Raw genomic sequence first — 24,979 nt, 5'->3', positions numbered from 1 at the left:
GATGTATTTGCCTATGTGGGTATAATGCATGTGTTTCTAGATCTGAACCTACAAGATACTTGACACTTTGACCCTGATCTAGCAAAGCACCTGAGCAGCAGCTGAACTTTTAGCACAGAGTCCCTCTGAAGAGCTTCCTGGTCAGGATCAAAGTGCTCGCTATATCTAACACAAGAGAATCACCTTCTACCTAGTAAGCCATGGATGTGATTCTCTCCTAAAACATTAATTAGCTCCATGATGCTGTGTATGGCTAACTGCGGAGCAAGTTTAATATGCAATCCCAGGAGAGAGAGGTCAATAAGACCTTTGAGAAATCGCCTAGGTCAACCTCCTGCCCTCAGCAATGACATCATGAACTAACATCGACTACAAAATCACACAGAAGAGAAAATAACTCCTATAACAGGCTACCAATAACAATTGCAGAAGGCTAGAAATGGAAAAACCATACAAAAGGCAATTAATCTGATACGAGGAGGCAGGAGAAACAAAAACTAAACAGAAAGGGAAAATAGCAAAACGGTGTCCTAGTTTGTAGAGTGAGACTTCACGGAAGACATTTTAGTCTAACATCAATACAAAGGCAGCTTTAACTCAAAAATTTGCAGATTAGTTATTTGTAACTCCAGATAATTATACATGGAATACCCTGTGAACCAACAGATAATTAAACACATTGACAACAATTGAGTTCCAGGAATACACTCGATCCCCTTGAGGCCCAGTTTTCTCTGTTTTAATTCTACTCACTTATTTCCACTTAAGTAATAGCTTTGCTTGCCTCTGGCTGAGCAAAGTTCAGGATTACGCCCCTAATTAACTAGTGGCACTGGGATTTCTATGCCTACACAAAGTAATGAAGAGCTAAGTTGAGAAAGTGCTTCAGAAAGTCTATTATGCCACCGATTTTTACTTCTTTGGAAGTAAATTTTACTTTTTAAAGTAATTTTACTTTCTTGGCTCATCTTAAGGCAAGAGATGATCACATAATTCTTTTCTCACTAATAAAAACTTTCCTGACTTCCACACATGTAAGTAAGGCAAGAATATGAATTACCGACTCCTTCACAAAAAAGATATGGCAAGTGGCAAGTGAAGGTTCACCTGCAAGTAAAGTATCAATAGCCTAGATTTGGCAAATTCATTCTTCTTGTGTGTCATATCATCACTTCTCCATCCCTCGCCCTTTTTTTTTTCCTGTTCAATAAACCTAGAGTGATGTTACCCAAAAAAGTTAATTTTACAGCCAATTCTTTATTCCTTATTAAGAAAAAACATACAGTACCACAAAACTTAAGAGTTTTGCCTGTGCAAGAACTAATAAATGCAAGTACTACCTAACTCTCAAGAATTGTTTTACTACATATTTTCAAAGATTACATAAACACTGGTTAATGCAAGAACATGACCCTGGAAAGAAAGCTCCCTATGTTATGAAAGCATCTGCAAGGTAATCTTAATTCTTGCCTGAATTCCTACTTGTATGGACTGGTTCAGAGAACTTACACACATCCCCACACAAAATTTTAAGCCAAATCCTTTATGGATGTCTCTGCTAACTGCAAATTTAGACTTCTGTGATCTAAACTGAAGAATGCACCATTCTGCATCTGCAGAATGACATGACCAAAGGCAGCCTAAGTGAAAGGGACCTAGCTATCACATACAATTCGTCCTTTCTGAGTAGAACAAAGCAACCTTCCCGAACACTTTAAGCTTATCTGGAATTGTAACTAAATATGTAAAATGCATAAAAGCACTATAATTCAAAATATATTCTTGTCACTTATAATGACACCTATTGTTATTAAAATCACAGCAAGCTGAACATTATGTTTTGACCCAATTAAACAGGCCAGAAATTAAAAAATACTTCAATGGCAAGTCTCACATCTTTCAGTGTAATGCATCTTTGGGAAACTAAGTGAAAATTTTGAAACCTAGCCCTCCTAGTAATCAGCAAGTGCTTATTCTTCTTTCTGTAGGCATTATTTCTTCTTTTTCAGCAAGTGTTACAGCTTTTTCTGCTTAATCTGAAGACAGCAAGCAACTGGTTTAAAAGAAAAGCTATTTAAAACCTTCTAGTATAAAAGTCAGAGTGGAGTACTGTGTGTATCATGCCATAAGTACCTAAACCATTTTTTTAATAGCTAGAAAAGCTATAGTTCTTGTAGTGTATTTCAAGTGTTTCAAATTCTCCAGCTTCAGCTTATTTGCAGTCTTCAAAGCTCTGACGATCAGAAGTGATACAGCTGATGGAAAATTAAACCCCACCTGCACACATATTTTGTACTGCACACTACAGTTTCCCCTAAAATAGCTCACCATTTGCACATAAGAGAAACCTAACATATTTATTACTCTCACTGCAGCTAAATTGCTTCATAAGTAAACTATCGCATTTGTGCCTTCTGTATTACTCAATACAACGGTACTTTTTAACAGCAGTGACTTTTAAGTGTTCTGCATCTGTCTTACGGGGTTGGATAGCAGTCAAACTGAATGGGAAACTTCTTTGAGAAATGACATAATAGACCTGATAGTAGCTACTATTTTTGAAATATTTTCACATGTCATCTAGGTGGGGTTTTGGTTTGTTTGTTTGGGGGTTTTTCTGGGGGGGAAGGTGTTTGTTTGGTCTTGTGGTTTTGTTTGTTTTTGTTTTTTTAACCACAAAAATTAATTATTCTAAGAATATTATTGCTAGAGTATGTTGATCCATTATGAGCAACTGACACTAAATATCCAAGAAGAATTCTGGATATCCTAATAAGTCATTATCAACTGAATCTCTCTTAATAAACAGACATTTTGAAAAGAAAAAAACATAGTCACGAGAGCTTGATCTAAGTGTTATTTTTAGAAGTAAAGCTGAACAAGGCAATTCAGCTTAGAAGAACATGGACTTAAAAACCTGTTTGTTTATCCTATATTTCTACTGGAAAAAGAGAAAAATTACTTTTTTTTGCCTTTAATCCCCCAAACTTCTTTATTTAAACTCAAGTTTACAAAGTATTATCTGTAAGTTTCTGAACTGCATACTTGGAAACATGTAGTTCTCTGGGTAGCTTACAGACAGAGGGAAACACCCCTTCCTGACCATAAAAGGTCCGAGTGCATGTTCTCAAGTGGAAAATGTGTGGGATCTTATTTACAAATGTATAAATACATGCCATTCCTTTGCGATTACAGGCACAGTTGAAAGCCAGCCAGAAAAGGAAGTACTAGCGACTTGATCTGAGATTTCTATTACATTTCACCTAGCATGGTATCACTTCAGCCTATATTTTCATAAAAGTGTAATTATTTTAGTGAATAAAGCCAAATCATATTCTCCAAATAAAGAAAAATACAAAATGTATTTATAGGCATTTTTCAGTTTGTGCACCACACATCCATTTCTTTTCTTTCCTCCCCCAATACCTTTAGCCCCTCCTAAGGCAGATACAGGAGACTGAGGAAGAAGGCCCAGGAGACCAGTACTGGATCCAGCAGCAACCAAGAAACAGAACTCACAGCAAGTGCCTTTTCCCTCACAAAGGGTTTCCCACAGACAAGAACCACTGGCAAGCAGCGTTCCACTGACACCATCCTCAGGGACATTGGTCCATTCTGTTAACGCTGCCCATGAAGAACCAGGCTTGGATCACTGCCGGCTTTATTTAACAGGATCATCCAATACTACTGAAGCAAAGAAAAAATTTCAGCAGAGCATGCATTAGGCTGTTCGTGACTGCAGAGTTCACTCCTCCTCTAGGAATCCCTTGAAGAAAAAAAAAAAAAAAAAAACCAAACAAACAAGACAACTAATAGTTTAACTGCTAGGCTATCTTTAAACATAGAAGGCAATCTTGAAAATTACTTCTTGTAAGTCATCTCAAACACAAAAATGCTTACCAAATAACTTCCCAGGGTCAATTTAAAGCTGAGCTTTCAATTTTACAATTTAAATAGTGCCATGCCATCAACATAAACTCTAGAACTGCAGAATTTAAAAATACTACCAGAAAACAAGTACATGCTACTACCTAGTGCTTATCTTGTCACCTCTACCGGATGAGGTTAATGAGGATTATCAACTAAGTAGGTGTTATTTATTATGTGTATAACCAGGACTTCAGAGCACAGAAGCCAAAGGTACACAAGTGCTCTCTTTAATATACTGTTTTAAGAAAAAATATTTTTTTATTTTGGTTTCAGTCAAAAAACGCATTCCTAAACGCAAAATGGCATCCAAATGCTGACTCAAGAGAAACTAGAAAGATACAGTCAAGTGAAGCATCTGGTGCTCTGAAGGATATGTTTTTCTTCATTTAAAAATAACCAAGAAGCCCTAGAAAATATTCTGTTTAAAAAGGAGGGGGAAGGGAAATCAATCACTATCATACACAAGGTAGACAAAGATACAGCATTACCCATGAAACTCACTGGTAAACTTCCTTACAAATAAAATTCAAGTCAGAAAGCAGGCAAGGAAAAGGACAGGAGACTAGCAACTCCTTTGCAAGATCGAAATATCATTGGCTACACTGAAGAACCTGGTTACTTCTAGGGAAGGTTCCCCTTCAACTGGGGAGCTGAAATAATTGGCAAGGACAATTTACTGTCATGATGCTCAGGCAAACATCTCTAGATCTAATGCAAAACTAACTTCCCTACACATACATGTCCTTCCCTCACATGAATGGGAAATAGATAGCAGTTTTCACCGCCTCCATGCTGCCTTCAGAAAGCTGCGATTTGCCAATGACAATACTGAAAAGGGCTCTTCATATAAACTCAGTAACTAGACCTGTTTCTTTTGCAGGCTGGTAAGGCAGAAGAAATAGTCTCCGCTCCTCTTAAGCAGAGGCCTAATGGAGGAGTAAATTCTGGTCCTGAAGATTTACAAACAAACAAACAAAAAAATCTCCGGGAAGAAAACCAAAGCCAAAACAAACAGAACACCACTTGACACCACAACTTAGTGCTCAGGAAAGAACACTTAAGAAAGTTACTTCACATTTTTACAGTCACCACCTGAATGACAACATCTTTTACCCATATTAACAATGATATACTTGAAGTGGAACATGGAAACAGCTTGCTCCTGTGAAATTTATGGCTTCATCTCACTGCGGTTCCCATTACTCCCAGATCTGAGCACAACACAAAGCAACTTCTTAGCATCCTTCCCATTTGCAGAGCTGCTGTCTGTCCTACTGGGACAGGATTACACTGCTAAGAGGAAAACCTGCATATTAAGAACCTGCAGCAAAAGCACAGAGAACCAGAGAAAACACTATCACTGTATAAATCCGTGGTGTACTGATATCTCGAATACTGCTTGCCAATATTTTTTGATACTTGGAATGCCAGCAGATACATACTCTATATGCATTTTTATTCGTATCTCCTATACCCACATACATGCACGTATGTGCATATTTAATGTAGACATACACACAAACACTATACAGGAGAACAACATGGCAGATCCAAAGCCTGGAGCAGCTCTCAGGTGAGGTTCCACAATAGCAGGTCAAATCTAAAAATCATAGGCAAAAACGAAGAACTAGGTGATATTGAATAAAATGATTCAATAGTGCACGTGAAGCAACCAAAAGAAGATATTTATTTGTTACGTGGTTAAACTTTCTCACCACTAGAAACTGTAGATAGCAGAAGTTTACAAGGTTTCAAAAAGCTATTGGACTACCGAATCCCAAAATTCTGCCTGACCTTAAAAAAATAGCTGACTACTAAAATGCTAGAAGGCAGGAGAATAGATCAGGGAATCATCATTACTTTCCTTAATGGGTACCGTCAGATACAACACGTTGAGCTAACTAGACCTTTCATTTGGCCTGGAATGGCTGCTATTACCTTCTAGATATTTCTCAGGGAGTTGCCCTGGCACACAGGCTACATTACTAGTGCTTTCTTTTAATTTACTGTATTGTAGATCACAGCATTATACTTAACCTTATCTCTTCCTTTTGGCCTCATTACCATTGATGATATTCAAAATGCACATATTATTCCATACCTTTAATTACCTCTCCTTGCCTACCTTTAATAAAATTGTTTCATCTCAAATACAAAGCAATTCTTTTTGAGTATAATCAAGAATAATTTTCTTGAATTCTCCTCAGCCTAATATTTAATAAGCTAATTAACCCTAAGTTTTACATCTTTAAATATTTCCAGATTTAGAAGGTAATTCTTAACTGAAATTTTCTTGGTAAACAGGAATCATGTCTGAGTGAGCTTTCCAAGTTTTCTGCCCATAGCTCTGTTCTGTTTCTCTTCTCTTTCTTAAAGATTTCAGCTGTGCTTTCAAACCCCAGTGCCACAACTGCTACAGCTTCTGTTCCTACAGTTTCCCAAAGTTAAAAGCGAAACATAATAAACGGACACTTAGTCACATCTTTCATGTAAAGATCCCGGAGTTGTGTAAGACTGGGCAACAGAATGGCAATTACGTTCTTACAGATCCAAATGGGGGATAAACAACTCAAAGTAGTTAATTAGTGGCTGCTCTAAACCAAAGGCATTATTGTAGAGCAAGAAAACTAAGTGTTTAGGAAGGAATTTACAGGGACCAAAAGCAATTCTCCAATTTGAATTTGGTCAAAGCAGTGTGTTATTCCTGCAGCAAGTGATAGGTGATCTCAGTCACCATCTCAACCCTCCAGTATAAGTAGGGGGAGAGGAAGAAAAAACAGAACAAAACAAACAGCAAAAAAACCACAAACAATTACAGGAGCACCATCATGTCACATTCAGCACCAATACAGATGGAAGACTATCACACTGTCTCCAAAACCCCTTCATCTAACAATTTATATTTCTTCGGGAGCCTACTCAAGTAGTGGCTAAACCCAGTTTCAAGTAAATTACAAGAACAGAACAGGATAAATAGCTAGATCTTGTGCTTTCAATTGCCCATGCTTTATTACTACCTGAATAATGCCACGATATTAAGAAACATAACTGAAGTGTTACACTGATAGACTGTCATTAAGCGAAGTCCCTGGCAATATTCTTGCATCAAGGAAGCAATAAAAAGGTCTTCTAGCTTCATGATCCTGGAAGATTTCTGCAGGTACTTCAAAAAAGTTGTTAATGCTGTCTAAAGCCTAATATATAGCTACAGTTTGAAGAGTTACAAAACAATTGTTGGAGGTGGCATTATCATCATTATTAATCCTCTGCAGTTAGATTAAGATGTTAAGATTTTAAAGTGAGGTCTTTAAGCAATTCATGTGTATATGAGAAAGCTATGGAAAGAAAACAGAATCATACCAAGCTTGAGAAATTAACAGCATAGAAATATTTTTTCACTGTAAGAAAGATGATGAGGTATCTGAAGCTATTTAGAGAGTTATTTTCTGGACACAATCTCTTTGAATGTAATATTGCTTATTTGAACCGGTGTTTGTAAACAGACATTTGAAGAAGTAAGGAAAAAAAAAAAATGTACCCAGAACCAGTGAACCGGGTACTCTTTTCATGAAAGAAAGAAAATTCAGGAAAGCTGAATTACATACAGAAGATTTCAGTTCTGAAGGGAAGGAAATTCCGCAGGAGCAAGAATTTTAAGACCAGGGCACCCATCTTAAAAGCAAAACACAAACATAATTGTCAGAGAATGAAAGCAGCTTCTTTGAGTTAGACCTCGTTTGCTAAAAAGACATTCTTAAATTTTATATACTATTATTACTTTTGCCTTGCTTCTGTCACTTCCATTTCAAGACAGTATTTATGGAACTCCAGAAGACGGCATCTTAGTGGCAACCCTTCCTAAACTGCAGGGAAAGTACCTACTTACATTACCTAGGCGAAAACCATCAATACCTGTTACAGAAAAGATCCGGAGAAAAATTATTTGCCAAATATGGCAAACATTTGATTGGATGCCTTTTTTTTTTTTTTTTTCAAGACCACATCCTAGTTTTGATCTGATCATTGTAATTCTTTTTTAACAAGCTTTCTTACAGAGTTTCTCTACTGTTTGCTACAAAAGGTAGCAGTAACATAAACAGCTTGGTCCTTTGAACAAATGATCCCATTATGTTCATGGTGTGTTCTTTGTAATCAAGTGACCTTGAAGAGAAGGACTAATTTCACTTTGGTTGGGGTTTGGTTTTTTTGTTCGGTTTTCAGGAGCTGAATCACAGACCACTCCATCTACATGCAAGATCCTTCCTTCCCTCTAGCCCTTCTCTAACTGTGACAGAAAGCAGACGCTAGCTGAGCACTGAAACCCTCATGTTCACCATTATAACTTTTATTTCTGCAAAAGATGATTCCAGGGGCTCCAGGGCTGTTCACAGACAGAGAAATTACCAAATCTCCTCTTCCTCCATCCATATGTAAATCCCCATCTAACCATTTCTGACCGAACTCTTTTTGGCAGGTGCAAGCTGCTGACCTTCCCACTCAAAAATCAACACTAACCACTGTCTGGATCACACCCTTTCCCCTTAGGGCTCAGTTTATTTAAAAAAACCCAAAACCCCCACATGCAAGAAAACCCAACAACACAGAATTCATTAAAGTTAAAGCCACTGTTTTTCCAACAGCCTCGAAATGGTTCCCCTTGCAATTCTTTTACTTCATTTTCCTTCTCCCATCATCTTACCACAGGAATGCACTTGTTTTCCACTACTCCCTCTTTAACCAAACCACCCACTGACTTTTATAATCATTTGGTACATCACAAGCAGGAGACAGCTTTCAATCACAAATGAAGTCAGGCTCAAATTGGCCCTCCTTTTGAGAGATCATAATTAAAAAAAAAAAAAAAAAAAGAATGAGAACTTTCTATTAGATACTGTTGTTACTTTTGAAAAAAGCCACTTTTAAGATAATACAGGGAGTTAGACCAATTGGCTGCCTATGTATCTAGAAACTGTAGTGCACTGTGCCTATCAGGATACCAATGCAACGGACACTCAACGCTCACTCTGACAAAACAACTACTGTTAAAATTTTCAGTGATTAGTTTGGTTTACCTTCTCACAAGCTTCTCTGTGCCCTACAAATAGCAATTATTTACCTCCATTAAGACTGCCTCCCCACGGTTTATAAACATAGGCACTCTTCACTGTAAACACAACTCTTGAAAGAGGGCATAACATTATGTTCCTCCTATTTGGGGCTTTTTTAAGTACACACAGAAGAAAAATTTACTGCTTACCAGTATGATGTATAACACAAGCTCTAAGAAGAGCTCTTCAACCCATACAAATAATTAAATGTTAAGGGAAAGAAAGAAAGAGGTCTTGGTGGAAATCTTGTTTCTCCTCAGAAACATTTCAGGCATTATGAAATCATTCTTTCCAAAAGTGCCAGGAATAACAAAAACAAAATATGGTTGCACTGAATCTATCTTGGCACCAAGGTGCCATTGCACAGTTTGTTACTTTCTCTCCTCTTCCTTTAAGGATCAAGTTCCTAGTGGCAACATAAGCGTGTGCCAGAAAAGAAAGTATTTTAAGAATTTTCAGAGAGACACATAGGATTTTTCTATTGCCATTAAGTTTAATTTCTAAAATATTTTAATCTTGATTTTTAAAAGTATTATCATTTGCTCTTGTTTAAAGTAATAATAAGTACTGGTATAAAGCTGTCTCTTAAAACCACACCTGCTAGCTACACAAAAAGACAAGCAATTTGAAAGGCCGTGTCTAACATTTTGATTTTGGTGCACAAGGAGAAAGCAGAGAAAAACATAGATTGCTTATGTTGAGAATCCAATACTGATAAAAAGCCTAAGAATCTGCTACTGTTATCTGTATTTCATCAGACATATAGATACTTACATGACATTGAAGAATGTTTTAGCATGAAAAACTATCACAGCTGAAAGTATTGGTTTGTCTCTTCACTGCCTGGATATGAACTCTGATTAACATGAAGTGAGAGAGAAAATGCCACAGTATTCATGTCTTTTTACTGAAAAAGTAACCTCCACTTACATTTATCACCATAGGCTAATAACATAAATACAAAGCCAATGACTTACCAATATTGCTTTGTAACAGGCCAGCCTCAGGACATAGATAATGAATCATTAGAAGCTTGCCTACCAGAAGTTTAGCTAAATGACAATAAAGACCTACCCATTCAAACAACCACCACCACGCGCGTCCTATACTTTGAGGAACAGCACCTCAAAAAGAGCTGTCAGTTAGCCATGCTGTAGAAGGACAAATCAAGCCAGTATGTTGCAGTGTTTACGAAAACTAGATTGCAGTCTTTGCTGTTTACAGCTTCATGTCCTGATTGTTACAGTGAAAAAAATCTTCCAACCCCCCCTTTGCAACATCTTTACATGATGCAAAAATCAGGTGATATCTATCTAGCAGACTTATAAAATAAGATACTCATGCACAAAGTATGAAAAAAAAATTTAACGACATTTGGTAATCATCAAAGGAGAGTTACTGTGCTGGAGCCCTTTTGATTTTTGAGTAGAAAGGTCAGCCTTCTACTATAGAAAGAAAAAAGATACACAGAAAGAGAGTTTCTATGCAGTATGGTTCACTGCTAATATCTTTCTTTTTCCCCCTGTAAGTGGCTTTCAAGACTGATTTCCTTTTCACATTTCTGTCTTTACCTCTCCATATACCACTTCTCTATGTTATAATACATCCAATGTTGTTCAACTATTCTGCGAATTGTGGAAAAGACCATTTCTCCCTTAGCATAAAGGCAGAAGCATTTTTTGGCTACAGTTCTTATCCAATTATTTTTAAATTCTTATCAACAGCACAGGTTTTCATATCTGTCCGTTAGTATTTTACTGTAAATGGGGTAGAAGTCCTGTTCTACATACAGCTTGGATTCCTTAGCTTAGGAAAGGCACTGAATGAAAGAGAACTATAAAAGAAAATAACACTTGAAATATGAAAGTATGATTAGCTTTTATCTTTCAAATACTACTTTCCATAAATAAACTTTATTACACTTCAACCATTATTAATTTCATTTTTTTTCAGATAAGAAAGCAATTCACATACAGTAAATGATTTTTATAGCTAGACAGACACAACCACCACAGCAAACATGAATACAATTGCTGAACTTAATTTACATTTTATGGACATAATCAAAAGTCTGAAAAAGAAGTCATCTTGCTAGATGTTTCCTTTTTCCAAGCTTTGAATTAATGGCAATGGCTTGATTTTGCAAATGTGTGTCATGTAATTTTTTCCTAGTAACTAGATCAAATCACTTCTCAACTTCAGCGGAATTCCTCATATACAGAGAAAACTTTGAGTACCTTAGTGAGCAACTCCTCGATATACCTTTACATCTTTTACACCTATCCAAAGTATTGTCAGTGGGGAAGTTTAGGAATTGGAGCTAGTCAGCTAGTAACACACAATTTATAAGGAAGTATTCATACTTAAGGGAACAATAAATACAATAAATTGCTAGTACATAGAATAGCGTGCATTATAGTAAGTTCTAAGTTTAGAACTGCCTTTATATTAAGGATTTGACTAAAGCAGGGGCAGGAGTTAACGAAATGCGTTCGTTTACCACAAATGTTAAGTACTTTACAAAATGTCTTTTAGGGTAGACTTGTAGCTTCAAAGCAATGAATATCCTGCAAAATGATGATGGAAAGGAGCGAATATAACTGAAAAAACAACTACTTGTGACTAAAAACTAACATCGTTCTGTTGTAGCTGTCCCTGAAGTCTTGAGCCAGCCAAGGGAATGCAGTAGAGGCAATAACAAAAAAAAAATACATGTATAAAAAAGAAGGGTGCTGCAATTTATTTATAAAACCATCCACTTCAAAAAACAAAAACATATTCCAGAGTTGTCTTCTAAGATCCTGAAGACAGGCTGGGGTGACAGGACTCAGAAATCAATAGCTACTCTATTCTGTATTCAGTAGCAACATCTGGGTGCACATGCACATTCCAAAACCAGATGGCACGAACCAGCTGCAGCCACACAGGTGAGACATTATCCCTCTGCGGAGCATGTCAGCCACATCCAAGCTGCATGTTGGGCTATGATCCACAAGTTCAACAGCCCCTATTGCCTGGAATTAAATGAATGTAAGAACAGCTGACATGCAGAAGAGCAGGGAAGACTCCTTTCTTCCCAAACCTGAGAAAATGAAAGTGAAATGTAAATATTATTTGCCATGTTACCTAGCATTAGTTGATCTTCATATATATATATAAGATTGCTATTTAAACTATACACTGTCTCATTTATTGAATGTTTGGGGACCTGTGTAATATACTCCTAATCCACTTTTAATACAGTCTAAATAGTTTTAGCTCCAATATTCACCCCTGCTTGCCCAAGCCAACTCAGAACAAGAGATTCTTGCTTTTTAAAAAAATGCAGAGAACATATTCTCATTCGAAATGCAAATACTGAACATAAAGATTACCAAGTATTCCCTGAAAGTGAAGAAATCTGAACAAGTCAATCTAGCCCAAGAATATACCTCAATAAACAGAATTATAACAAACAAAGCATCCACATACAAAAAAGTGTCACAATAAACCACATACAAGTGCACGTAACTATAAATCTGAGTAATTAAAGACCATCTATTAAGCAACTGCTGCTAGAAATAAACGTTGTGCTGTTAAAATTATCCATAAGAAAACTAAGCTTCCCTTCTATGGTGAAATATTTTAAACTGTTTCAGATGAATCAGAACCATTAACAAGATTTGGGTTTTTTTCAACAATGAGCAAGAGAAATCACCTTTATGCAAGGGCATTGATCCAACCCTGAAACAGCATTCTTAACGATAATGATGTAGATTCTCAAACTTAATCTCAGAGAGAAGCTACAGATCCTGTAAAACTAACAGACAGTGTTAGACATACTACAGGTGCATCATCGGTTCCTTTCCCTAATGCAAAGAACTAACCAGGTCCAAATTTTGGTCATGTAATTACATTAAAAGGAGTTACAATATGGAAACATATCACAACTGTTTCATTAGGTATTATCACTACACAGTACCTTCACACGCATCTTGACTAATGAGGCCAATCAGAGCTTTGTAAAGTTCTGGCTGATAAGGCAAGCACGTGCTTTAGAAACATGTTTATGTTTCTACTTGACAACTACACAAAACCATCTTTTCCCCGCACAAGCACTAAGATAATTTTGCAAATCAGGTAGTTATTTAAGTAACAGAGATCTCTACCGGTACACTCACTTTACCGAGGTGTGGCACTCTTGAGGTGTTTGGTAAGATGGAAGATGATCTCAGTAGTCTCTCTTGAAATGAAAGTTAATGAGCTCAAAACCTCTCTGCCAGCCCTGTTTGGACTCAGCCTAGGACACCCGCTTCCCCACACACATACTACTTCTTGCAGGTACTGAGAACAGATATAAAGATCCCCAATGAAGAAACCAAAAAGATGGCTGATCTCAACATCTTCTGCCAATCTTCATAACGGATCTTATGAGAGTAGGTAAAGATCACTGAAAGACTCTACCAGCAAAGACCCTTAGCGGTAATGATACTGTTCATCACAAATTCAATCTCCACTTCAGAAGAAATAACTACAAGGCTGCATTAGCACTAGAGGTAAGTACTTTGTGAATTCCTATACCAGCAAGCACTATGAGAAATACAGTGAGAGCTCAGCAGAAATTTTTAGAGTATTTCAAGTTTTAGACTCTAGTCTGACTATAGATATGCAGTGCTCCCAGGGGCTGGGTATTTTTGAATGACACAAAGAAAAGAAAGCTGGCCCAACAAGAATCCTTAGCCATATTTTAAAAAGTAGCATTTAGGTAAGGTCATATACAACAGTTTCATCTCCTTGTCTAGGAATCATGTTTGGTTTGGAGCCATTACTCATTAGCTCTCAATTATGAGGCTTTACTTCCCTTTCAGGTCCACTATAGTTACACACGCAACAGAAACGTTTGCAGGTATGGGTCTCCCTGCGTAACAACAGATGCACTAAGTAGTAAGACACTGAAGCCTTGAGGTATTAAAATAGACCGCCTCCCAAAACTGTATTTTTAAAATATAAATTGACAATAACGTAAATACAAACCTTTTACAATCAACACTGTAAGATGCAACATTCATTTGAATCACTTTCTGAAGGACTACTTCAAATAACGCACAATCACGCATATACACTTCCCAAGTAACAACTATTATTTTCACAGGCACAGTATCAAACATCTAAAAGATGAGTCAACAGCACTGTATATACAAATAGGTAGCTTCATCCATGTACAGTTAATTACCACTAACTCCAAACTTGCACTCGGTAATGTTATTTTCATTCTGAAATGATCTGCAGATGTTAGTGCATGAAAAGTTATGAAAGGTAGTTGAAGTTGCATTGGTAATAGCAGAGCTGAACAACCACATCTCATGAGAGGGAAAGCACACCGTAGCAGCTAACACCAGTGCCCCTTCCCCAAACTTGAGCAAATTGTCCATACGTAAGCTTACATTTACATTGAAGCCTATAAATAACCCTTCAGAATGTATTTTAACATGCAAAAGTATTAGCTATCCTCTTTTCCATTCCACTTTTTCAGTACTCTCTGACGAATGATGAAACGAGTCACAAGGGTCTCGTGAGTCGACGCACCATAGATATAATGTTCAATGCTTCGGTTTGGTCTGACAGAAGTTTCTGTGACTAGCACAGTTTAACTTGGATCACAGTTGCTGCTGTTCTGTGCAAACCTATTTATATGAACAAAGCAGAGAGCCAAAACGGTTGCTTTGTAATTAGTTCAGGCATGTTTGAATCCAGAAGGGAAACTCTTTTAGTTTATTTTCCCCGGGAACACTACAAAGTTCCACTAGGGCTTTACAGTGTAACCACGCGGATCAAGAATGGCCCCTCATTCACCTAGAGAAAGATCAAATTATACTACTGAATTGTTCTCCTGTTTCTCAGCATTACTCTGAATGCACCGAAATGTTTGAAACACAGTTTCTGAGAATTTGTCATCTGTAGTGTCAAAGGCATTCCTGGCAGAAAAAGAAAGTCTTGTTGAGGGCAAAATTCAGTCAAGATGACTGTAAAACATAATCCACACCTTTGAATTTGGACTGAATATCCACCACTTAAACATCTTGTAAATGACCCAATTTGTTTACACGGCCCTGTAGCTTTTTATGACTTTTCCATAAAGAAGTTATTACATCCATTCCTTTTATTTTGTTTTAGCGCATTTGAATGAGCCCCAGAACCACAAGCAAGTGAAACAGACTCTCTGCAGATGGAAGTGGCCTCATATAACTCACCACTACCGCTGAAATAGTCAGAACAACACTTTCAGTTTGGACATGCCATACCTTCACACACAGCAAAAGAATTTCCTGTGCCATGTGTCTTTTTTAATGTTTAACTATTGTATAAAATGAGTGCTGGTTTCCTGTCAATCAGAGGAGGAACCCGGAGCTCCTAGGACTCGTGCCTCTGATTGGTTTGAACAAGGGTGAAGGCAGGCAGACACTTACACAGTGAACTACGCTGGGGGGGGGAAATAATAAAAAAAGAGAATCAAACTTCTTAGATGTTCTAGTTGCTATCATGCAATGGCTCATCCAACAAAGCTCCCCAAATAACAGTTTAATAAAAGGGTGGACAACTGAATTTTGTGGAAAAGACTATAGCTAAAGATAACAATTAAAACAAGCAGTATTATGCATTATTTCACAAATCGGCACCTCTTCCAGCAAAGTCATTTTCCCACTTCACGTGCTTTTAAGCAAATGATGCTTAAAAAGTGGCCTAGAGAGATTAACAGCTATGGATTGACATGGAAGGTGTGCTAAGGGCATCTCCAAAACCATTTTTCCAGTGTAAGCTACTCTTCAAATATGACACTCCTTGGTATTTTACACCTGGACTTTTCCTTCACAGAAAATTACAACTTTGCTGATATGTGCCAGACTGAGTAATGTTTTAAAGATGTAGGATATCAAAACTACAAAAAGGGCACCAGTCCTTTACCTTTTACTGCCTGAACCTAGTTTGAAGCCCATTTATCAGATTACAGGACCAATTCCCTAATTAACTGCAGCATCTAACCTCCTGCCCCCCCGCCTTCTTACATAATTTTTTGCCAATTCATAACAAGATTATTACAGCAGAAGCAATGCAAAAAGGAATTAAATGTACAGGAAACAAGCAGCATTGTTTCCTTTTCCCAAGACATTCTTTGCTTTTCCCGAGACAGACAGACTTAACATTTCAAGAAAAGCCGCACAAGGGCGATAACAGAGTTTAAATCCAGCACTCAAAGTTATCACCGGCTATGCCAGACATTTGTTGAAAGCTCGAAAGACCTCCCTCGCTTTCCTTCAGTAGAACTGTAGTATCATAGGGAACGTCAAAGGATAGCTACCCAACTAACGCCACCGTTCATCTAGAAAACAGAGTACTAAAAAATTCAAAACACCGATTTCTACTTCCAGCCACAGTGCTGGCAAGGTGTGTGACCAGAGGAAACAGCATCTGCCTCCCTGTTGCCACCTGGTCCTTCACCTGGCTTTATTCAGAACCAGTGCATACCTTGCACTTCATGTAAAGAAATCAGTACAACAGTGATCAAACTGAGCCATGCCTGCATACGATTTTAATACAGTTAATAATCAGTTTTAACAAACTCAAGGAGAAATTTCAGTGTTCTGGGCTTTCAGCGAGTAGATCAACAGAGGTGCTCCTTGCTCTAGAAGAATCTCCTTAAAACATCTGTGTTTGTAATGATACCTTGAATGAATTGACCATAAAGAGCAAGATTAATGAATAATTTATGAGGATTAGTTCACAAAAAGGCATGATGCCACTGAAAAAAGGTGTTACTGGTTACTCCCCTGCAACTCTCCCATTCTCACTACTATAAAAGGATGCCACTGCATCGTAAATAACCTTTGAACATTTTCTTATTTCATGTGCAAATGTTGTTTCTGCCTGTATTGTGTGGGACTGCAGTACATGGGAGGTTAATCCACAGTCTCCTTCCCCAGCCCCAAACACCTGCATATGAAAAATGTCAGGAAGAAAAAAAAAAAAAAAAAAAATCAGCAATTAGCACTGTGAACATCTTCACTGCAGAGTTAACCTGCGTAGTCTCAGATTAGCCCAGCTTGACTGAGAACAGCCACACAGTGAAATAATCATCCAGCAGCTCAAAGAGACTTCACGAAACAGCTGATGAGTTCTTTTAAGATGAGTTGCAGCCAGCTCACCTGATGGTCTAGTTGGCGAAGGTAAAAGCACATTGACACAAGTTGAGAGGCGGCATGCACTCGCAGGGCTTCAGAGGAATCCACAGCAACAAGAAGCCAAGCAGCCTACAAGCCCAGTGCAAATGTGTGGTCAAGCCTATGAAAGGTGAATGTCAAAGTCCAAAATTGTGGGCATGCTTAACGAAAATGGAGTATCTGGAATAGAACTAATTGAACTCAGAAGAAAGACAGCCCTTGCTAACCCTAATGCAGAGGGCCTGCAGGAAGCCAAGGAATTAGTTGGGTTCTCTCCTTTAATTTACATTTTTTTAAAATAGTTCTTATACTCTCTGTGTATAAGACTTTCTCCATGAGGGTCTAGAGTCCTGCCTTGTCTCGTGCAGCCGATCAACTTCTGTGGAAACTGATTAGGTTATGAAAACGTGTAGAGGTCCTATTGTACACATGCTTTGTAAGATGGGGTATCTTCACATAAAAGAAAACTGCTTAGTATGCTGTAGGATCATGCAATTAAGCACAAATAACCCAATGTAACACTGGGGATACGTTTATAAAAAATCTCAGCAGAAGGATGTCAAGAAGAGAAGGTCAGAAGACAGATGAACCCGAAGGCTAGGGTATCTACGGATGGAGCTATGAATAAATCCTCCTGGCATCGCCACCTTAAAATAACATCCTACAATTTAACGAAGCCTCTAGAAAATTTATATTTTAGCTTCACTACTGTGAAGCTTTAACACTACTGTGAAGCTTTTTTTTTGCTGTGCACATTATGAATTTTCACTCACCTACTTGAATAAAAGCATTTCACATTCAAACAAAAGCTGCAAAAGTTTTCCCCAAAAGGGAATGACAGGGCTGAGTAAGTTCTAACATACAATTAGTTTCTCAGAAACTCTGAAACAGCTAGGCACTCATATAGATACCTAAGTGCTACTAAAATAACTCCATTTCTGCATGTTAACTATTCATTTTCTGTTGTGTAACTTTTTCTCAGTCCCACAGGTTTCTGCTAAATGACTACTTCTGTACAGGCCAATTCCTAAGACGCTTACATACCGGGAAGTGTATTTACCATGGCATGCACTTTGTGACTAAAAAGCAAAGGCATGGCTCCCTGGTAAAGCCAAGAGCTATCTCTAAAGCAATTGAAGAGGCTCACTTCCAGCTAAGGAAAGTGGGCTTGCACAGCACGTCCTCTTTCTAGTAATCAGGAACTGCCAGACACAGCAAAACCCAAAAGCAGCAACTACCCAACAGCAACAAAAACCTCCAAAACCACTCTGCTATAATGCACAACCACTGCTGTAGGATGCAAACCAGTACTTTGCTATTACACGCTGACTGTGTAATAATTAGATTCAAAAGGTTTGGATAAAGTTATAAGATATAAAAGACATTATGTTTATGTGAAGACAAAGTTCAACATAAGCCCTTTGGTAGTATAGCTGTCAGTGTCTTAAGGTATGCTTTGTGCTTCTTCTCCGTTATAAAACTTTAACTGCAAAACAAACTAAAAACCCCCAAACAATATGACATAAACCTTTAAAGTCTGGTCTGCAAACCTAATATGAACTAGTTACTGCAAAAATAAGATTTTACGTGTTTCTCCCTCAAATTCCATTCAAGATGTTTAACAAAGATACAGGAAGGCTGGAACGCCTACATATTTGGGACAAATAGCAAAATGGTCTGTGCTTTTAAAATCCTTACTTTTACCTAACAGAAGAAACTGAGAGAAGCAACAGGACTAAGAAGTCCCAAGCAGCACTCTGCTGAATAGCAGACAATACGCCAGAAGTCAACTACAAAGGCAAAAACCAGTTTTTAAAACTTTCTTCTACTGCAATTTATTGCAGTGTTGAAGAACTTCTCTAATTTGCCACACTCCTTTGCTTAAAGTCAAAAGAGGATGTGGTGCAATTCTTCACTCTCCAGGAAAAGGACTTTAAAACATTTCAAAACAAGTCTTGGACTAAACAGAAACAGATTAAACTTAAGAAAAATTGCATCACTATCAAGTTTCCCTTTAGATGACAAGTGCTCATATTTTATACTTCCTTATCTTCTCAAAATGAAGAAAATTTCTGCTCCCCACCAGTAGTCAACACACTGTACTGGCACTCATCAAATCAACAAGAGTCAGCAGAGGTGGCACCAGTTCCCACTGCTTTGAAGTATGTTGCTTTATAAGAGATAATTTTGCAGTCAAATGACTGCACTCAAGCAAAAGCACTGACATTGCCCTCTACAAGGATTCGATGTGCTGCATCACTTGGACACCTACACCTTCTTTCAGGTGTTCAGCCCGAGTTAGATGAACTTAATCAGCAACTCTATGTTGTGACGCTGTCCCCATCCCCAAATAAGCTGGAAGGTCCCTTTGGAGATACACGAAACAGGGAATTCTCTAGGTGGCTGTGAGGAGGCACTTGAGGCCATGCACATGCTGAGGTGACGAGAGAAGCTCCCTCTGGCACTTCAGCTACTCGCTCAGTTCCAGCTGCATCCACCAACTTTTCCCAAGGATGGCCTGAGATAACACAAGTCTCAAACTCCAGCTCAAGAGCTCCTGTTTGTTTTGTTTTGTTTTTAAGCAACCTAAATCTTGTCCATTTCAGAAGATTTAAGAAATACATTATGAAGTGGTCAATTAGTGAAACTTATTATTAGCAGTTTCTATTCATGCAAGGGAAGGGGAAGAAAAAAAAAAAACAAACCACACTTAAAAGAAATTAAGATCTATCAAAAGACAGATCATCACTGGTACATTACCTGTGCTACAGGATTGACAGAAGTCAAATAAGTGCTTTGGTTCTATAAGATTTACTTCAGTGACTCCATTTACTGCTGTTAATTCACACTTGAAACTGACTTCAGGAAAATTAATATTTCTAACTAGTTGGTCCTGGAGAGTTGCTAACTGACCTCAGTTTCTTGGTCTTCTGAAGTCATTCATTACTACATTTTAAATGTACGTGTCACATAAGCTATACACTTCATTGCTTATGGCACCCGATAGTAGTTTCTACACTGTTTTCTACAAAGACATCCTCGTATTTCTCACAGAAATCGTAACAGCTGATAACTTCGCAAACTTTTATCACTTCTTGTCCTACGACAGCCAAGAAAACAGAACTTAGATTTTCCTGGCATCTCGCGTTGTAATCGAATCTAGATTAAACTAATAATATCACATAAACAGGTGCACTCAGACCACCAGAGTTAAGTCATTAGAATTAAGTCATTCACATTATTCAATCCATCAATAGCTCCCCTCAGACATTGTTGAAACTACAGAAACAGGATGAAGATACTACATAAAAACAGCATTCAAAAGTAGACGGAAAAGTAGCAAGAACTATAATAGAAAGAAGAAATAAGTAAACCATCCAAGTAATCCAATTCAATATGCAAGAGATCAAGTTTTGTTCCTCAAAAGAAACTGAGTGATCAATTTTTCTTGACTCTTTACTTCAATGTGGAAAAATGGTAATAAATACAACAGAGAGCCATAAGAGAACTGATAAAGCCACCGAGTACGAAAAATCCTTCAAAGCATAATCTGTTTTTCAACAGGACAAAGAATCATGGAAATGAAATCCATCCAGATAAATGGGAGCCATCAGTACATGCACCATTTACTGCTACTTCAGTTCCCAGAAAATTGTTGCATAAACTTCTTTGATCCTCCAGATGACTATTTACTCTGTTGAATTACAAATAAAAACATTAAAGATAAATATTAATTTTTCAAGGAAATCACATAAAACCTCTTACTGTCAAGCGGAGTTTACAAATAAAACCTGTTCTTAAAGAAAACCTGACTATAACAGACAGCCAATAAAAACAAGGAGGTAGTTTTAAGTGGTTTCAAATGGAGCTACACTGGCCCCACAACAACTATCACACTGAATTCCTAGGAGGTAGCAGCAAAATACTGTGTTCTAAGAATAGCTAATTTACAGTGACAAAGAAATATTTACACTAGGAAATCACCACCTAAAATGACACTCACTATGCAGCAGAAACAAGAGAACTCCTTATGTCTGCATTGAGTAAATAAATCGAGTCAAATTGTAATTTTGAAGTTAATAATAATTTAGCTAGTAAATAAATAAATAAAAAACAATTATGAATAAATAAATCCTTAAGCACATGCTTACCCTTTGTAACACAAGTAGTCCCACTGATTTAATAACTGGTCATAGTCATTTTCAGTATTGCCTTGAAGCAATAGCTACAGCACCCACGTGTGCTGCTGAGTAACACTGTAATCCATTCTACTGCAGAACTTCTTGGCCATTTAGCAGTTTTACAAGTAGAGGACAGAATTTTTATTTGTAGACTGAATGAGTGAAAAATCTCCCTCTCTCCTGACCAAAGATTATTTGGCATGAGAACAGCAATATCTCATTCTCATACTCCAGGGAGTTTTAACCTGCCTCTAGCTAAAAGCTATACAATCTTTAGATTGCAGCAGTGTGTAAAAATCACTCTAATTAAATCAAGTAAGAACTGGTTTGACCAGTGTTACTGATCCCCCAAATAATTAAAATCAGTTAAGAAAAGTCAGGGGTTGGCACTTAGCTGTACCTAAACTTGTGCTAATTTTTAAAGTAAGTTTTGCAATTGAACAACTAGAAAGCAAACGTCAAGTAAGCTACAAGAAGAACTTCGATTGTTTTAAGTACAAACTACCACAGAATACAGTTTCAGGGCACTTTTAAAAAAAAAAAATTATCCTGGCTTTGCATTTGTTCTAAGACATAGTGACTGTATCTTAGAGCATGCCAAATTGCATTGCAAACCAGTTGAAGCCTGACCTAAGGCACCTGTGTTTCTGATACATGTGAACAGAATCTAGTTTGTGTTGTCATGTGTACTTACACCTATTTACATCAGTTTTGCTTCTATGCCATATGATCTACCTTTTACACTTTATCGTTGCACTCGCATTGTTGGACCCCGGTGGCCCGTCAGGGCCCAGCTGCGTTATCCTGTAACAAAGCTCTTAGGGCAGACTGACAGCGTAGCAGGTTTCTTTCCAGTCCTGACAAAGTTAAAGCAAAACAATGGTAATTCTTTGTGTGTCAATATGCTTCATATGCACACCATGCAAATTTAACAGAAGGCAGCATAACAGCACAAGACTTTAGTATATTAGTGCCAAGTCCATTTTGTCACAAACTGGCGTCCTAAAGCCTCTAAACACCAGGTAAGCTGGGAAGGGCTAGAAAGCGAGTGATTTCTTTTCTCACACAGAGCAGATAATTTCCTGTACTGTGCACAAAGTCTGATTGGTTTCCTGTCAGAATAGCCAGGTCTCTGAGTCTTTTGATCACTTTCCTCTGGCCCTTCACAGTTGCTCTGATTAGAGATTGATCCCCATGCTGCTCTTTGATCAGTAGCTCCGGCAGTCCACAGGTGCCATATATCATCACATTAGCAGGCCACAGCAGTATTAATCTCCCCCTGCTAAATTCACCAGTACACTGCATATTCTACCCATTCACAGAGCACTTGTGGAGGTCTCCAAAACTTTGCTTTCTATTAAAAGATATGATGTAGAATACTTCTATCTGGGGAGTCCCAAGTTCAAAGTTGAGAGAATTGAATTAGCCTCAAATCTGCATTTCTGCTTTATTTCATTATAGTTCAGAGAGTTTTGAGAGCTCCCAGCTTGGCCTTTTGTGTTGGTTTGTGCCCAGGGAGAAAGCTCATTCTAGCTGACACGCAAAGTACTAAATTTTTCACACCCCCTCCATACATTAAGCACCAGGGGTTCCATGAATGTACACTAACAGCCTTAATTTTAGATATTCTACACTAACTGTGGTTTCATGCAGTATATAACGTTTCAGTTTGTAAAATATTCTTTAAAATGACTTCATAATAGCAGATCAAGAAGAAAGGCGCTTAAAAATCTGAATAATGTAAATCATATGGAGTTCAGAGGCTAAGCAAATTACACACCCCGAAGCTGCCCTTGCTGTATGAAAGGAGCCTTTCTCCAGCTCTGCGCAGCCCCAGCCCAAGGGAACTTGCATTTGAGAGTTTTCTAAACATTTCAGGTACACTTGAAAGTTGAAAGTAATTCTCATTTCCTATGCAGGATTAGCTCGTTTCCAGCCTGTACAAAACACCACTCATTCACGCACAGACACAACCCCCCCCCCCCCCCCCCCCCCCCGAGAGCTAAGCGTTTAGGGTACAAAGGTGCGCGGGTCGTTGCTTTTTTGGGGGGGCGGGGGGAGGCATTTTGCACCTCCGACCGCGGAGGAGGGAGCCTCCGAGCCGGCGCTGGGCTCCCTCCCGGCCGTCTCACCGCTGCCCTTTTACCCACAGCGCTGCCCCGAAGGCGGCGGGCAGACACCCAGCTGCCGAGCCCCAGTCATCCCGGCCCGGCCGCGGAGCTCCCCCCCCACCCGCGGCCGCCACCCCGCTCGGGGCCGCGCTGCCTCCGCGGCGCCGGGCAGCCCCGCAGGCGAGAGAGCTCCGCGCCGGCCGGGCGCCCGCCCCCGCCCTGCCCCTGCCCCGGGCTGCGCGGCGGCGGCGGCGGAGCTGCTGCTCCTTACTTACCGTTCTGCTCCTTGGCGCCGGAGAAGGCGAACTTGCTGCTGAGGTCGGACTCGGCGGCGGCCCCCTGCCTCCGGCCGGCCAGGGCAGATGTCAGCAGGAGCAGCCCGAGGAGGAGCATTGGGCCGGCGGGGCGAGGGGCTCCGGCACAGCAGGCACTGGCGGCGCGGCACCGAGGCCCGGGCGTCTCTCAGCAGCGCCCGGCGCGGGCTGCGCCGCTGGGGAGAAGGCAGCACTGAGCCTGCTCTGGCAGCAGAGAATTGCAGGGTAGTTTCCACATAATCCCATCCAAAACTTTTTCCTAGAGCCCTTTTCTGTGTCTCCAGGTTTTGTTTTTCTTTGGCTTTTTTTCCCCCCCCACCTCTCTTTAAAAAAAAAAAAAAAAAAAAAAAAAAAAGGATCAAAGCAAAATCTGGACCCAGACCAGCTTCCCAAGGACTAAACAATCCGGGGCCGTGCCGGGCGGGGGCCGGAGGAGCCGGGGCTGGTGAGGGCGCGGGGCAGGCAGAGAAGGAGAGGCGGGGGCGAGCGGGGCCGCTGCTGCCGCGGAGGAGCGCGCACCTGTCAGCCGGCAACCGGGGGCGGGCCGGCGGGGCGGGCAGGAGGCAGGCGGGCGGGGAGGCCGGCCGCGCTCCCACAGAAATACCTTCCTCTCCCTCAACTCAGCGGCCGCGCTGCCAACTCGGGCCGCGTCTCTCCCTTCCCGCCTCGCCCGCCGTCCCCTCACGGCGAGGGCGGCACCTGGCGCGGCCGTTGACGCCCTGGGAAGTTGTCGGTTGGGAAGAAGGAGGCGAGCGGGGAGGCCTCCGCCGCTGTCCCCTCTCTCACGGCCAAATGGCGGCGCAACAGGTGCTGGGACGGGGGCTGCCTCTGCCCCCCGCGGGGAGGGAACCCGCGGTTCCCTCCCCGCGGGGGGCAGAGGCAGCCCCCGTCCCGCCGCCTCAGCCCCCGGCTGCCTCACGAAGGGAGCTTCCCCCCCCCACCCTCCCCCGGTGAGGGACCGAGGTCACCGTGGTCCGGGGGCCAATTTCTGGGTTTGGTAATTAGGGTGAATCGTTGTGCTGACTTACCAGTATTTGTTTACTGGGTTGTTATTATGGTAAATTGGGTTTGGTGCTTGAAAATTTGATGCTTAGTTCAACGTTTCATCTGAAGCGTGTCCTCGATAGTGGGAACCAAAAC

General features: G+C 39.7%; 1 protein-coding gene across 2 annotated transcripts in view; it reads right to left on the bottom strand.

The window, feature by feature from the left end:
* The window catches only part of PDGFC (platelet derived growth factor C), a 135,123-nt gene extending 110,694 nt beyond the window's left edge, over positions 1–24,429 (bottom strand). Inside the window, exons 1-2 of one of the 2 annotated variants that reach the window (XM_087736754.1) lie at positions 24,359–24,429; positions 23,801–24,043 (exon numbers count right to left, since the gene is read on the bottom strand). In XM_087736754.1, coding sequence (XP_087592880.1) covers positions 23,801–23,918 — 118 coding nt within the window. In that variant the 5' untranslated portion in view covers positions 23,919–24,043; positions 24,359–24,429. Of the gene's footprint in view, positions 1–23,800; positions 24,172–24,358 lie in introns of those variants that run through there. The other variant, XM_087736753.1, reaches the window with a different exon arrangement.
* Between the last annotated feature and the right edge of the window lie 550 nt (positions 24,430–24,979).

This window comes from Nipponia nippon, unplaced genomic scaffold, assembly GCF_047370975.1.
Source record: "Nipponia nippon isolate SJK-2023a ecotype South Korea unplaced genomic scaffold, ASM4737097v1 scaffold_6, whole genome shotgun sequence".
In the NCBI taxonomy this organism is placed as follows: Eukaryota; Metazoa; Chordata; class Aves; order Pelecaniformes; family Threskiornithidae; genus Nipponia; species Nipponia nippon.
This window is presented reverse-complemented; position numbering and strand designations above follow the sequence as displayed.